This window comes from Hipposideros armiger, unplaced genomic scaffold (genome assembly GCF_001890085.2).
Source record: "Hipposideros armiger isolate ML-2016 unplaced genomic scaffold, ASM189008v1 scaffold_39, whole genome shotgun sequence".
Lineage (NCBI taxonomy): Eukaryota > Metazoa > Chordata > Mammalia > Chiroptera > Hipposideridae > Hipposideros > Hipposideros armiger.
In genome coordinates this window covers 5,494,045-5,509,686 of record NW_017731389.1, presented here as the reverse complement: position 1 = coordinate 5,509,686, position 15,642 = coordinate 5,494,045, and the positions used below count along the sequence as shown (strand labels likewise).

General features: G+C 35.9%; 1 protein-coding gene and 1 pseudogene across 1 annotated transcript in view; one reads left to right on the top strand and one right to left on the bottom strand.

Annotated features, from left to right (window-relative positions):
* UBE2D1 (ubiquitin conjugating enzyme E2 D1) overlaps positions 1-14,055 on the top strand; it is a 34,490-nt gene extending 20,435 nt beyond the window's left edge. Inside the window, exons 2-7 of the mRNA XM_019638438.1 lie at positions 4,897-4,960; positions 5,052-5,083; positions 7,120-7,197; positions 8,251-8,356; positions 11,068-11,161; positions 12,032-14,055. Coding sequence (XP_019493983.1) covers positions 4,897-4,960; positions 5,052-5,083; positions 7,120-7,197; positions 8,251-8,356; positions 11,068-11,161; positions 12,032-12,077 — 420 coding nt within the window. The 3' untranslated portion in view covers positions 12,078-14,055. The remainder of the gene's footprint in view (positions 1-4,896; positions 4,961-5,051; positions 5,084-7,119; positions 7,198-8,250; positions 8,357-11,067; positions 11,162-12,031) is intronic.
* On the bottom strand, positions 224-1,853 carry LOC109380645 (RNA-binding protein FUS pseudogene; annotated as a pseudogene).
* Positions 14,056-15,642: the final 1,587 nt, after the last annotated feature.

Genomic DNA, 15,642 nt, shown 5'->3' with positions numbered 1-15,642 from the left:
TTCAGTAGACAACTTAAGAACCCGGTTGTAGCAGTTCTGTTGTTGGATTTTTCTCATCCTTAGCTCTAACTTCTGACAGAGGAGGTAGAATCAGGGCACAAAAATATAAGAACACGATAACCTTTATTTTTCTGTAATATATATTTTTTTAAACGATTGTTTTTAATGGGATCCAGAGATGGTTTCAATTACATAGTCCGACACAAAAAAACCCATGGGTGATCAGGAGTTGGAAGGTTACAAAATAATGGGGGTAACACTGGGTCTAGAAGAAAAGCTGTTCCAGAACCGCCAGAGGTGGCTAATAGGGCCTCTCCCTGCGGTCCTGTCTGTGGTCACCCCTGGAGTCCATCTTGCCAGGGCCAAAGCCACCTCTGTCCCCACCACCCCGGCCCCCTCGGAAGCCCCCGCAGTCTCCGCCTCGGCCGCCTCCCTGATCATAGCCGCCTCTGCTACCACGACGATCATCTCCATAGCTGCCCGCCATGTGAGAGCCTCCTGGACCCCCTCCGGGGCCGTCTGGTTTAGGGGCCTTACATTGGTTGCATTCATTCCTCCAAGAGAAGTTCATGTTCTCACATGTAGGGTTGGGGCACTTCCAGTCACCGGCTGGCTGCTGGCTGCCGCCACTGGGGAACCCACCCCGGCCACCGCAGCCACCTCCGCTGTAGCCTCCACGGCCCATGGGTCCTCCACGCCCGTTGCCGCCACCCCCATTGAAATCTGCACGCCGAGTAGCAAATGAAACCTTAGTAGGATTCCCAGAGAATTCTTTACCGTCAAGCCAATCAATAGCCGCTTTAGCCGAAGGCGGGTCATCAAACGACACCGGTGCCTCTCCCTTCGGCTTGCCCGTCTCCCTATCTGTGTATAGATTAATCATGGGCTGTCCCGTCTTCTTGTTCGTCTTAATAATGCCGATCTGCTTGAAGCAGTCGGCCACAGACTCGATGGTGACATTCTTGCCCAGGCCTTGCACAAAAATGATGTTGTTGTTGGAATTGCCCTGCTCAGGGTCATGGCGTGATCCTTGGTCCCGAGGGCCAAATTTATTGAAGCCACCACGGGCACTTCCGCCCATGCCGCCTCTGCCTCCACGGCCAGCTCCACGGCCTCTGGGTTCATAGCCACCACGGCTGCGGTTATAACCGCCTCCACCGCCCCCTCGGTCCTTCTGGCCTCCCCCGTAGCCACCGCCACCATCACTCTGGTCCTGACTGCCATAACCACCGCCACTGCCGCCACCGCTCATGGGGGACTGATCTTGGCCATAGTCCTCTCCCCCGCCTCCACCGCCCCCTCCGCTGCTGCTGTTGCACTGGTTCTGCTGTCCGTAGCCCTGAGGAGGATTATAGGAGCTTGGCTGCTGTCCATAGCCTTGCTGTTGGCCACTATAGCCAGACTGGGGACCATAGCCTCCACTCTGGGGCTGCCCATAGTTCCTGCTCTGAGAACCGCTACCGTAACTTCCCGACGTGCTGCTAGGAGGTGCCTGCTGGCCATAGCCAGGGTAGGAAGACTGCTGCCCGTAAGACGACTGAGAACTCTGGCCACCGCCATAGCCACTTGCTGAGCCATATCCCTGGGGAGCTGACTGAGTGTTATAGCCTGTGTTCTGGGTCTGCCCGTAGGAGCCATAGCTGCTCTGGCCGTAGCTGGAAGTGTCCGCTGAATGGCTGTAACCACTGTAACTCTGCTGTCCATAGGGCTGATTGCTCTGCTGGGAACAGCCTTGTCCAGGTTGGGTGGGGCAGGCCCCAGAGCTTTGGGTTGCTTGTTGCGTATAGTCGTTTGAGGCCATGTCTGCGTACGCGCGCACAGGCCGACACGCAGCAAGATTCCAACAACAAAGAGCACCGACGCTTAGAGGACTCTAACATTTTAAAGGGATTTGAAGAGCGGTGTGACATTTGAAATTTGAACATGATTCAAGGCTATTCCAAGTGAAATACGGTTTGGGGTGTTTTTTTGTTGTTGTTAGTAAACAAAATAAATTTGTATTTATGTGTATGTATGATTTATTCACATGTTATCTATGTAAAATACATACATGCAAATCATTAACAGCTTTTTAAACCACAATTAGACTATCATTTGCTAATTAACTCGCTTTCTAGTTAAAATAAGGGCAAAGAAGTCCCATTTACCCATTTATACTGTTTAGAAAACTCCACATGATGAATATTTTCAGAAGCAATCTAAAAGTCCACATTAGAAACTGTTAAATGAAGCAGAGACATTCTAACACGGGGCTGTGACTTATGAACTCCTTCCCTAATCATTTAAGATAGTTAAATCTGCTACTAGAGAATTTGATGGTTATCAATTTCATATTATCTCAGTATTTATTTGAATGCTTTCTACGTGCCAGAGACTGTTGTACACATCACATGCATCATTTCACTTGTTCATCATAGAAACTATAGATGAAAGTAGTAATGCCTCTTTACATTAAAGAAAACTAAGATTAGGAGAGAAAAAAAATGTTTTGCCCGAGACCATGTGGTACGGGAGTGGTGGCATCTCGACTAGAATTTCAAACCCTTGCTTTTTAACTGCTATTGCAAAGTTGAAGACTGAAATCTTTCTCTTTATTGATTAACTAAACCTGGACCAAAGGAGCTGCTGACTCAGTTTTTGTCAGGAAGAGAAGCACAGCACTAACTGAAAAAAAACAGCCATAAAACCAAAAATGAAAGTACCAAGGTATATCCTAAACGACTGGAAGACTTGGAAGGAGACTTGAATTTGCACTTGGCTTAATTATCTCATGTATCACTTTCTTAGGAAAGCCGTTCCCCGCCATGTCCTCTTGTCTGTCTCTGTTAGAACACTAAACTCATTGCAGTAATTATCATATTGCAATGTGTTCTAAAGTGCACATATTTTTCATTTTAACATTTCTAAAATCTGGGTGTACCTTATAATTGATGGTGGCTTAAAATTAATTGGCAGCAGTCCTTAATTATTTTTACATAAAATAGGGATTTGATTTACAATTGATGGTATCTTAGATTTGATGAAATGCATTATTTGTTTACATGTGTTCCTTGGAAATGTTTATGTCATTCCCACGGTTTTAAATACCTGGTATATAGAAAATGGAAAGATTTTCCAATTTCTAGTCTAGGCCTCTTTTAAGCTCCAGCCCTGTATGTTGAACTAAATTTCCCTTGTCACAGGGATCACAGATTCTATATGTCTACTTTCCAAATCAGCTTATCTTCTGATGTTCCCCCATCTCGGTAAATGGCATCTACATTTGTACATTTGTGAAGCTGAAAAGCCAGAAATTTGACTGCTAGCTAGGGTTTGAATCCCAGTTCTACCCTAAACATGTTAGTTATGTGAGCACACAGTGAAGTGTGACACCTCTGCTCGTGACACGTAACATGGGGAGCATAATAACACGTACCTCTGAGGACTGTTAGGGTGATAACATTGAGTAAATGTTAGCTACCACTAATCTGCATCACACGTATCTGTGACCTTTCTCCTTCCTCTGCAAATGTAATTCATCATCAGATCCTGTAATATTGGGTTGTCGGAAAAGTCATGACGGAATTTTTCTATGTTTTCGTTGCAAAAATGCATCATGACTTTTCCAACAATCGAATAGGTAGGCCCTTTAAAATATCTTAGATTTTGTCCACTTTTATCTCGTTGCCACTTCTCCAGTCCAAACGTCTATTTTTTTTTTTGCCTGTGGTAACTAATCTTGTAGCTTCTCCTCTTTCCCATCTCTAATCCATTCAATACTTAGGCCAGTAGAGCATCTTTTAAATCAGATCATACCACTTCTTAAAACCCCTTTCAATGCACTGGTATAAAACCCCAAATCTTTAATATGGTATACTCAGTTTTCTGCCTGGCCTTTGCCTACTTTTTCAACCTCATTTTATGCCCCTCTACCTCACAGTGTTACTTATTTCACCCCAAACTAACTCAAATATGTGTCAGCTTAAATCTCACTTTCTCAGAGATATTCCCTGATCTGCCAAACTAAATTAAGTTCTTAAGTCCTAATATATATATATATATATATATATACTTTTTTTATATTGAATTTATATCTCTTCTACTTGAAAGTAATCAGTTCCTTCCTAACTGAAGGCAAGGAAATTAAGTCATTTCTCAAGGATCATAGAGCTAGTTATAGTAGAACTGGGATGCCAACCCAGGACTGGCTGACTCTAAAGCTGTGTCATACCCATGATCCTTCCTTGGCTTTCTTGAGAGCAGAAAAGAGCATGTGAATCAATGTGCGAGGCTTCAAAATATGGCCTGACTGCTCTCCTTTCTTTTCACTAAACCTTCAGCTTGTTCCTTAAGTATCCATCTCTCTGTGAGTCTTCACTCTGCCAAATTAGATTGTAAACCGGTTGAAGTAACACCTGTTTCTTATATACCTAGTACGTATGTACATACAATACCTTGCCTGCAGTAGATATTCAGTAAATATTTTGTCTTAGGGATATTAAAGAAAAACAACATTTTAATCCATTTAATTTTTTCAAGGTTTGGAGCTGTCTTATGAAGGAATTGAATACTTTATTCCTTATTCTTCTACCACCTGGTGACAGAGCACATTTTATGTTTGTTTTTTTGTTTGTTTGTTTTTGTTTTTTTTTAGCTGAGCCATCCTGCTACCTGTTGGCAGCACAGCGGCTTCTCAGCTCTGGCTGGACGCGAACCGCTGTTGCTCAGAGCTCAAACTCTTGAGCGAGCTCTTAACCAACTGAGCCACTCGGCCGGCCCACATTTTATGTTTTCATATTTTGAATAGAATTGCCTAAAATGGTTTTAAAGTAAAGTTGATAGTTTGTGTCTTCATGGATTGTTATGCTTATTTCACTGGAAAAAGAATTAACATTAAGTATTTTTGCTTTGCTTCAGGAATTAAGTGATCTACAACGCGACCCACCTGCTCATTGTTCAGCTGGACCTGTCGGGGATGATTGTAAGCTTGCTTTATTACTAGCTTTTGCTACCATTGATAATATAGGTTTGAACATTTGTTAATGACTCCAAAACTCCTTTGTTTGTTTCAGTGTTCCACTGGCAAGCAACTATTATGGGGCCTGTAAGTATGATTCATATATATGAAATTAACCCCCTCAGCCATACTTCATTCTTGCCATTCCACCTTTGATCAGATGTTTGTGGCAAAGGTTGAATTTTCTTGTATCTGATTCACTCAGGAAGCAAAATGTGATTAAAGGGTTTATGATAATTTTCTAGAGCACTGATGGCAAATACTAACTAGGATCACTGTGATGTGTTTTCCTCTGCGAAATCCTTGACCATTACACATAGTAGTGGATCACCCCTAATTTGCAACCAGGCTTTGTGTTTCCTTTATCTTTTTTTTTTTGAAACACAAAAAGCCAGTTCAGAACTAAGCATAATTAATGTCACATCAACAGTTTTATTAGGTCAGAAATAACCCTAATTAACCCAATCATTAGACTTCCTACAAGTAACAAGTAACAAGTACCAGTTTGCAGTAAGTTTCATCACTGTTCCTGTTTGTGAGAGAGAACTGATAAAATATTGCAGTGGGTCTGTCTTTGCCACCCCATGAGTTTGCTGCTTTTAGTTTGTTGCATTATCCTGAAGTCAAAATTACCTGCTATTTTACGACTGGCTTCTCTTAACACTTATTACCTTTGTTAAGATTATTTCTCTCTGTGCACCTGAGAGGCAGTTATGACTTGAAACAGGCTTTCCTTTTGATGAGCAAAAATCTGATTGCATAAAAATGGGTACTAAATAACTCAAATCTGCTTTCTGGGTGACAGGACAGAGTACCATGTTTTCATGATCATTCTCTCCTCCTTCCCCCCAAAAAGCTTCATCTAATAAACCATAGAGTTTTTAATCATATTGACTTGTGTTTAACTTATAAAACAAAACAATTATTGAATTTTCAGAGCAGGAGTCCTGGGCTAGGGTCTCAAATTACTAAATTGTTAAGTTAGCTTTTTAAAGGGTAAATTGCAACGTTTATTTAATTAACAACTACTTTGTAATTTCAATAAAAATCTAGTAAATTCTGTTTGCCTTCATTGCTTACTAAGAACCTTCAAAATACTATCATTTAAAGTCCCATCCTTACCATTTGAATTACAGCCCTTCAAAAATAGTTCTTAGGTGAATTACACGTAACATATTATTACAATTATGTTACTCATAGTCGCTTTATTTTAGTAATATAAATGTGCTACTTTATAGTATCATTTGAATATCTAAGCAGACCATTTCCCTCAGTTATAATTCATTTTTCTACGTTCCTTATAATTTTTGATGAACTAGAATTAAACTGTATAGTAAGAATAATTATACAGTATAGTCCTCTAATATGTATGCGGAAACTTAAGGAAGAAGTAGTGATAATCTTAATACAACAGGGTAAATGTAATTAAATATAAAGGAATTAAAATAGAATTTTAGGTATTTTTGCTACCTTTAAAAACATTTATCTTTTTTCCCCTTGCTTATAACATTGTATTTTCTAATTATCATGAAGACACAGGGCCAAATTTAAATTCCTCTTGTTAAGTTGATTTCTAATTTGATAATTCCATGAATATTGAATTTATTATTAGTTTTGTTTGGGACTTTTTTTTTTTTCATTTTCCACATTATTCTATAAACTTACTAGGTGAAGATTTGAGGTTCTTTTCATAGCTTATTCAGTTCATCAGCATTGTTGCCCCTGAAAGGACCATCAGAACTTAAGTTTTATAAATAAGAAGGTAAACCCTTTTTTTCATATTGATTACTGCTGCAGAAAATTATTCTTTTCTCACAGCAGTCCTGTGTGGATACTGATGTTTAAAAATCTGTACTCATAAACAGATTTGTTTGGGCAAGTCACATCACAGCGTGTGTTCTGTCTTTTATTTGTTTTAAACGCTATGATGTTGTCATGATTGTTGGAATATCCTCCTTCCTACCTGCTAAGGAAACCCTGTTTTCAAGGTAAATGTTTAGAACTTATGACAAAGTGATGGCATGATTTTCAAACTGACATTTTTTGGGGGGAGGGGAGGATCATTTTAGGTTACCAAATAACTACAGTAATCAAACACTGATGCAGATATTTTGTAATTTCAGCCCGATAGCGCATATCAAGGTGGAGTCTTCTTTCTCACTGTACATTTTCCGACAGACTATCCTTTTAAACCACCAAAGGTATTTTTATTTTTATGATTCATGTGACTTCTATGTCAGGGATATATCCAGAGAGATTTTTGTGACATCCAAGACAGGTTAGCGTGTTCAAACTGTTCTATAAAACCACTGAACCTAAAATATGCTTTCTTACTCAAATATTGTACTATGTCTGTAAAACAAAAGGCAGTATCTGTTATGCTATAAATTAGGTTCCTTATTTTCTTTTCCTCTTCATTAGATATGTGTAGTTTGGGAAGGAAGATTTTTATTATCAAGAATTCGATTTTTGCATTTAAGGGATTATCTTTCCAAAGTTGGTTCTTTTTTCTCAGTTTTAAGTATTCAACAAACATTTACTGAGCACCTACCATGTTCTGTTACATTGGAGAATACAAAAGTAAATATGGCACTCCACTTAGTGTGGTAGGAGAAATAAAAACATGTTCTTACTAAATTTAATTTAGATCTAAAGAGGAAACAAATGATGGGAATATCAAGGAGGGAGAAAACATTAACAAATTCTGTCACTCAGGAAATAATTATTTTAGATTTTTAAAAACACCTGATGAACATTATATGTGTGAAACAATGTAACAACTCTTGGGGAAGATTAGGATTCTTGGTGGATTTCTTAGGACAGGGAACAAGCAGAGGCCTCTCAACTTTCCCCTAGAACAGGGTCAGCACCCTATTTTTAGATCTTACTGTCACTTCCAGTTATCACTGACAATATCAAATTAAGAAAAGAATTACTTTGAGGGATGAAGAAAGCCATGGTTAAAGATTTCAGGTGCTACTCAACCAGGTATTATTGATTTATTTATTGCACTCTCCGAAATACTTCTCAATTTCTTGTTGGGGGGTAGCGGGAGACTGACTTTATTTGCATTCCCATTACCAGTAGCTAAAACTACGTGGGCACAAAGTAGGTGCTCTTTCAATTTTTGTTGAATACATTTCTTTACTAGGGTCATATAAAACTGAGGACATTTTACCCTAGAGCAGATTGCTTCTGTTTTGTTCATAGTTCATGGATTGTCACATTTTTATTTTGTTATCTTTTATGTTTAGATTGCTTTCACAACAAAAATTTACCACCCCAACATAAACAGTAATGGAAGTATTTGTCTTGATATCCTGAGGTCACAATGGTCACCAGCTCTGACTGTATCAAAAGGTAATTTTATGTATTAGACTTATAACATTTGGTAACAGAGAGACGGGAAAAATACAGCAGATGTATCTAAGGAGCAAAGTTTTAAAAAAATATATTCTGTGTTTTCTTCTGCTTTGATTTTGCTTTGTTTTTGTAGCTCTTACATTACTCTTTTGCTTTTAGAAATTAGCTTGGGGGCGTTGATGGGCAAGTCTAATGTTGAAATAAAACAAATTTAAAATGTTAAAGCTAGAAATTTGGGGACAAGCCTCTTGACATTTTACGCTTTAGTTTTGGTTTTGAGAGAGAGAGAGAAATACAGGGTTTTAGGGCTAGTTGTCCCATTCATTAAATGGAATTATTGACATAATGAGTAAAGTTTTATATCTGTTTTACTTCATGTAAGGAGAAATATCAGATTAGGCTGATAAATGATTTAAATTGAAAGACATTTCACACTTTAATGCAGTACATGTAACGTATTAGTCTTAAACTTTGAATAATCAATAGCATTGTTATAATAACTGAACATAATCCATGTATATTCTCAACTTTCAAGATGTAAAACAGTGTTCTTTGGTAAATTATCAGATGTGTACATAGGCCATCTGAAGCCATTTTTGTTTCATTAGCCAATACTGTTTGCTGTGCCAGCCCTCTTAATTCATGCCTTGTTTCTCTAACAGAAGAGAACCTGCATTTGGAAAGTATTGTTTTGAGTTAGAAGCATGTGTCCCTGAAGTAACTGATAGTTTTTCCTTTTTATAAAATTTAAGAAAATTATTTCTCTTGAGGGATTCAGGGGAGGAATCTGATGATTTAAAAAAAAATTAATAAATGCTACTTGAATATATAATTTGTTTGTTTTTAAAAGTGATGAAGTTTATAGAAAGCAGGGTCCACAGCCATAATTATTTCAAGTATTAGATAAGTAATAGCCCTTTAGGTCCGTTAGTTATTGAATGACAGTTTCTCTGATCTAAAATGTTTGTATAAAATGTTCATGAAGGTTCTAGTGTCTTCTTAAATTATTTCACATAGTGTAACTGTTATGCGCTAGATGTAGGAAAGATTCTGTGTCAAAGGGTTATTCAAATTAATATACTCTTTCCTGGAATGGTATCACAACTTGTAATTCATTGGGCACAAGCCGCTAAGCACTTACACATATAAAAGAAATGGCAGACTGCCAGATGTTGAGCACTTATCTTCTGACACTGGTAGCTTTTTAGAAAGAATAATTAGCATTGTTGGCTTCTGGTAACTGTTATTTAAGAACAGTTTCTTTGTTTCCTCATATGTAAAATGGGGATTATAATATTATTATCACATAGGGTCACTATGTACCTGGCACATAGTAAGCACTCAAATGAATGTTAACTATTCCTTTTTCTTTATCTTAAAACATTTGATTTGTGTGCGTAACAGTGGAATCGGGGCTCATGGCCCTTGACAGTGGAGTGGGGAGGTGAGGGACTTGCCTCTTACTTATTTTATAAGGTAGCTTTGACCTGCTCATTTGTTTGTACATTTTTCACTTTTCTGTATTTTAAACATCTTATTTTGCTTTTTATCATGAGTTTAGTCTGGGAACTTTCTGGACACATGAGCCTAGATAATTGTGGTTTAATACATAAGACTTGATATTTCATTGGGCAGATAGAAGATAAGGAAGATGAATTAAAATATTTTAGTGTTTTCATTAGCCCTCAGCACTCCCTTTCTGTGTCGTTTAATAATCAGCTCTGCTTTATAAGTTCACCTGTGGATTTGTAAGAACAGGAAAAGATAAAGGAACAGAGTAGAGGAGGCTGGAGATGGAAGGTTGTTCCAAAGATTCCAACCAAGGACCCCCTCAGAAGTGGTGGCACACAGTTAAAATAGACAAATGAGGAACCAGAATCCCTGTCCCCTACTTTTTCAGAAATTTAGATTTGTGTGTGTGTGTGTGTGTGTGTGTGTGTAGTTATTTGCATTAGTGTTTTGATGTATGGCAGGAAATGACTACTTTTTCAATTTTCATCTGTATTTTGAAATATTCAAATCATATATAAAACTATTCACATTATTTCTAAATGCATGTAATACAAATAATATATTGTATGTAGAATAAAAAATTCATTGAAAAAAATGTTACAAATTTTCCTTCTTTGTAGACAGCCTGTAGCACTAAGTAAAAAAGCACATGAACATAGTGTCCAAATGGCTTGGACTGTTGACTGTAATTTGACTGCTTTACCTTGAATTGATTAGAACACAGATTTTCTGCATTAAAATAGGATTAAAAAATGGACGGTTTTCTCATTAAAGTACAAAAGTATCTTTAAAAGAAACATCTAAAGTTAGGATGCTATTCTAAAAATTTTTTGATTATGTACCATTTGGGGTATATTTGTGTTACCTAAAAATATTTTTGTAGGGAACTCTTGAGTTTAAAAGTTGTTAATAGCTACTTTGGAGATTCACATTTTTTAAATACATAAAAATTCAAATAGCATTTAAAACTTTAAAAGTTATAATAATTTTCTGTTATATACATTGCATGGTAATTTTATAATTTTAAAAATTAAAAATACTTACTACCAGAAATAGTCTAAAAAAACTTTAATGTGTTCATTTTATTTTGTTTTCTTTAAAGTTCATTGTTTATATTCAGTGAAATCATTTTCACATATGTAATTGTATAAAGTAGAAATATCATTATCTAATATGATGTTCTCTTTTAAATCTAGTTTTATTGTCCATATGTTCTCTACTTTGTGATCCTAATCCAGATGACCCCTTAGTACCAGATATTGCACAAATCTATAAATCAGACAAAGAAAAGTAAGTGTTTACTTATATTAATTTCTGTATGGGTGCATTTCTATGTAGTCCACCAAAATATAAGTATGATCAATATATTTAAGTACAGTTATGCTTATTATACTTATGTTAAGTTTATCTTTCCAGTAGAGTAAACCTTTCTTTTTTGCTGAGCATAGCTGAGCAGCAACTCAGCTCAGGCCGGACTCGAACTGCTGTTGCTCAGAGCTCAGGCTCTTGAGTGAGCTCTTAGCCAACTGAGCCACTCGGCCGGCCCTAGAGTAAACCTTTCTTTTTAAACTCTATTAGTTTTTTTACAAAAAAGTCTTGTTCCTTCTCACATACAGTTCAATCCTTTACTATTTAATAGTACATGTTCTGCATTTGTACAGTATGTTATATTTTTGTTAAGAAAGAAGTATGTATAATTTTAGATAGTAGATATAAAATGAAAGAATTTGACAATTGGAAAGTATTGAATATTATATTTCTTATCTTCTCCCAGGAAGAGAAGTTATCTAAACCCCCCTCCACCCAAACTGACCTAGTTTTTAAGCCCTTTATCTTGCTGGTGGTACCAGTGGTTTATTTGCAGTTTATAAATAATGCCCATTGTCTTTTATATATTTTTATTAGAAACTGTTTTTTTTTTCATTTTGTTGTTTATAATTTAGATGTGTTTTTATATAGGTTGTAGAGAAATCCATCAGTTAAAATCACTTTGGTTTCCTGTTTTATTTATTCATAAGCCTAAGTCACATTGACCCAATAAATGCTGTATGTGTGATTATTGCAGTTAAGCATAAGAAGGTAGAATATACAGTTTTATATAGATAGCTTTAAAAGATTCAGTTTGTATGTTTTTACTGTACTCCTTTTGTATGCCCACAGATACAACAGACACGCAAGAGAATGGACTCAGAAATATGCAATGTAAAATCTAATAAAACATTTTCATATATACCAGAGTACTGTAAAATCTAGGTTTTTTTCAATATTAGGCAGTAAATTGAGCACTGTTTACTGTTTCATTGTACCATTAAATCCTTTGATTTTTACCCATTTTAAATGTATTTCTGAAGCAAGACAAAACAAACTTCCAAAAATATCCTTAAGACTGTGATGAGAGCATTTATCATTTTATATGCATTGAGAAAGACATTTATTATGGTTTTTAAGATACTTGGACATCTGCATCTTCAGGTTACAAGATCTACAATGCATCTGAAAAGCAACCAAATTATTTTTTGCTGAACTAGATGTTTTTACATGAGAAATACTGTATGTGTTGTCTATGTCGTCCGTTTTATAAATCTGTATTCAGATTTCATTCTTGGTTAGCTCACTTTATAATTTGTATTTTTTTACTGTATAAACTAAATATATTCTATTTACATTATGTCAACTCATTACTTTTTTCCTGTGAACAGTATTGAAAAACCCCACAGCTGATAATTAAATGAATTAATTGTCTGTCCCCCTTGTTTTAGGGTATTCTGTAGATCGATTGCAGATTTAAACCTGAATGATCTTTACACTGTAATTCTCAGTATACTGATTATGGAGAAACACTTGTTTTGATTTTGTTATACTTGACTTAACTTTATTGCAATGTGAATTAATTGCACTGCTAAGTAGGAGATGTGTAACTTTTATTTGTTGCTATTCACGTTTGAATTTTTTTCTGTATAGGCAATATTATAATGATACCTTTTACAGATCTTAATGTAGCTTTTTCCATATAAATAAAATGCTTTTTCTACTATTTGTCTTGATTACTTAAAAAAATTTAAAAAAATTACTTTGTAACTAAGGATCAAAACTCGATATAAAATTTTGCATGAAAATTAATTCCAAATTCTGAGAATGAGGTCTGTTGATTTGGCTAATTAATCACCATTAATTATATATATATATATATATATATATATATATATTATTGCTTTAGGTTTGTATGTTTACCAAATTGTCAGTCTAAACGATTTACATTGGTCTCTTGTTATAGAAGAGAATTTAGAGTAAGTTGGGGTTTGTCTTGGATCACATTTAAAATGGATTAAGATGTGTATAAGGTAGTGTCACCCACACTGAAGAGAAGTCTTTATAGACCTGAAGAATAATTAGGATAATTAATTAAAATACCCCTCTAGATATAACCGACAGTGTATTTCTTCACATGTTAAAATCTAGAATTTCTAAAATAGAATTTTAGTGCCATCGCAGTTCGAAAGTGGACATCCATTTTTTACTATAGAAGTTATAGAGAATAATCTAAAATGATGCTTTCCTCTGTTTTTATAAATTGCCAGCTAAAAGTAATTTAAATAAGGAGGCTATCTTTGCAGATTTTTTAAAAAGCTAGAAAGTTCTAATGTTTTAACCCGGGAAAAATAAATCTCTAATTATTAGCATGCTTACCAAACTTGAGTGAGTGTCATTTTTAAGAAGAGTTTTAGCTCTTCTGAATATTGCAGTAATTGTATAAGTGCGCAAGAATCTGTGATGAGTGTAGCCATTAGCAAGTCATTTAAATCACTTAAGTACTTTACCATGGTTCATTATTATTAAAGCACAAAATAACCCATTGTTAAAAAATGTGTTTTTATAAATGAATGTAAAATAATTAAATGAATTGTGAAATGGATATTTAAGAAAATATAGGTTTAAAAAGTAATTATATTAAGTGATGTCTTGAAACAGCCATATCATGAAGAACACTACTTTACTAGCTATATTATTATAAGCTATATTCGCCCAGAATTTGAACACTTAACATCATTAGATTTTAGTATATTTTGATAGTCAAGGGTTTTGTTTCATGAATATCTTTCACTTTTTTATAAACTTTCATTTGTGTGGCATTTATTTTTTGAAGTGTCTTTTTTTTCTTTATTAAAGTTTTGAAACTTGCCTAACTCTTGTTGGCCTTTGCTTACATCTGAACTGTACAACCGGAGTCGTAAGGAGCACACATTCTTTACTAAAATCTTCAGAATTCATTGGTGGCATAATGATCAGTCAGGTCACCATGTGGGTGTGTTGTTTTTGCTTAACTCTAACGAAGGTTACATCAGTTACCTTTTATAACTGTAAATCCCAACCCAGGAGCCTCCCTCCATAGATTAACCATTAACTTATGTACCTCCCTGGAGTGAGGGAAATGGGTAGTCTTTTGGAGATTTAGGATCCTTCCTCTTGAAGTCCTGGATCCTTTGAAACATACTTGAAAACCATATTCAAATTGGATTCTGGGCACTTATAACTGCCACATACAATAAATCAGTCTTACAGGATATAAAGGCAACTTCACCCTCATCCCCCAATGATCTCAAAAGCATATGATTCCTGAAATACAGGCTTTACACATTCCTGTGTAAACCATATATTATTAATTTTTGTTTTGTTTCCCCCACTCCTCCATGAACTCCATTATGGAAAATTAAAAATTTACTTCGTAAATTAACCACTTGTCACACTCCCTGACTTCAAATTATACTACAAAGCGACAATAATCAAAACAACATGGTACTGGCAGAAAAACAGACACAGACTAATGGAACAGAATTGAGAATCCAGAAATAAACCCATATATATATATATGGGCAAATAATTTTCAACAAAGGAGCCAAAAGCATACAGTGGGGGAAAAGAAAGCCTCTTCAATAAATGGTGCTGGAAAAATTGGAAAGTTACATGTAAAAGAAAGAAATAGGCAGCTATCTGTCACCATACACCAGAATTTACTCAAAGTGGACCAAAGACCTACATAGAAGACCTGAAACAATAAATTGCATAGAAGAAAACAGGTAACTAAACTTATGGACCTTGGTCTTAGGGTTTTCTGAAGTTGATCTCAAAGGCAAGGGAAGTAAAAGCAAAAATAAGTGAATGGGACTATATCAAACTAAAAAGCTTCTGCAGAGCAAAAGAAACTAACTGCTTGAACAACATTGACTCAAGTGTTCACTTGTATGCATTTTTTGGCACCCCTGTTATATAAAGAACTCATACAAGTCAACAAGAAAAAAACAATCCAATTAAAAAAGGGGCAGAGGACCTGAAGAGATACTTCTCCCAAGAAGACATATAAATGGCCAACGGATATATGAAAACAATGCTCACCTTCACTAGATATTAGGGAAATGCACATCAAAACCACAAGGAGATACCACCTCACCTGTTAGAATGGCTATTATCAACAAGACAAGTAAGTGTTGGAGAGGTAATGGAGAAAAAGGAACCCTCATACACTGCTAGTGGGCATATAAGTTCGTACAACCCCTATGGAAAATAGCCTGGAGGTTCCTCAAAAAATTCAGAATGGAATTACCATATGACCCAGCAATCCCTCTTCTGGGTATCTACCCCAAAAAATCTGAAAATGTTTATCCATAAAGATATATGTACCCCTATGTTCACTACAGCATTATTCATGATGGCCAAGACATGGAAACAACCGAAGTGTCCTTTAGTAGATGATAGGATAAACAAGATATATATAT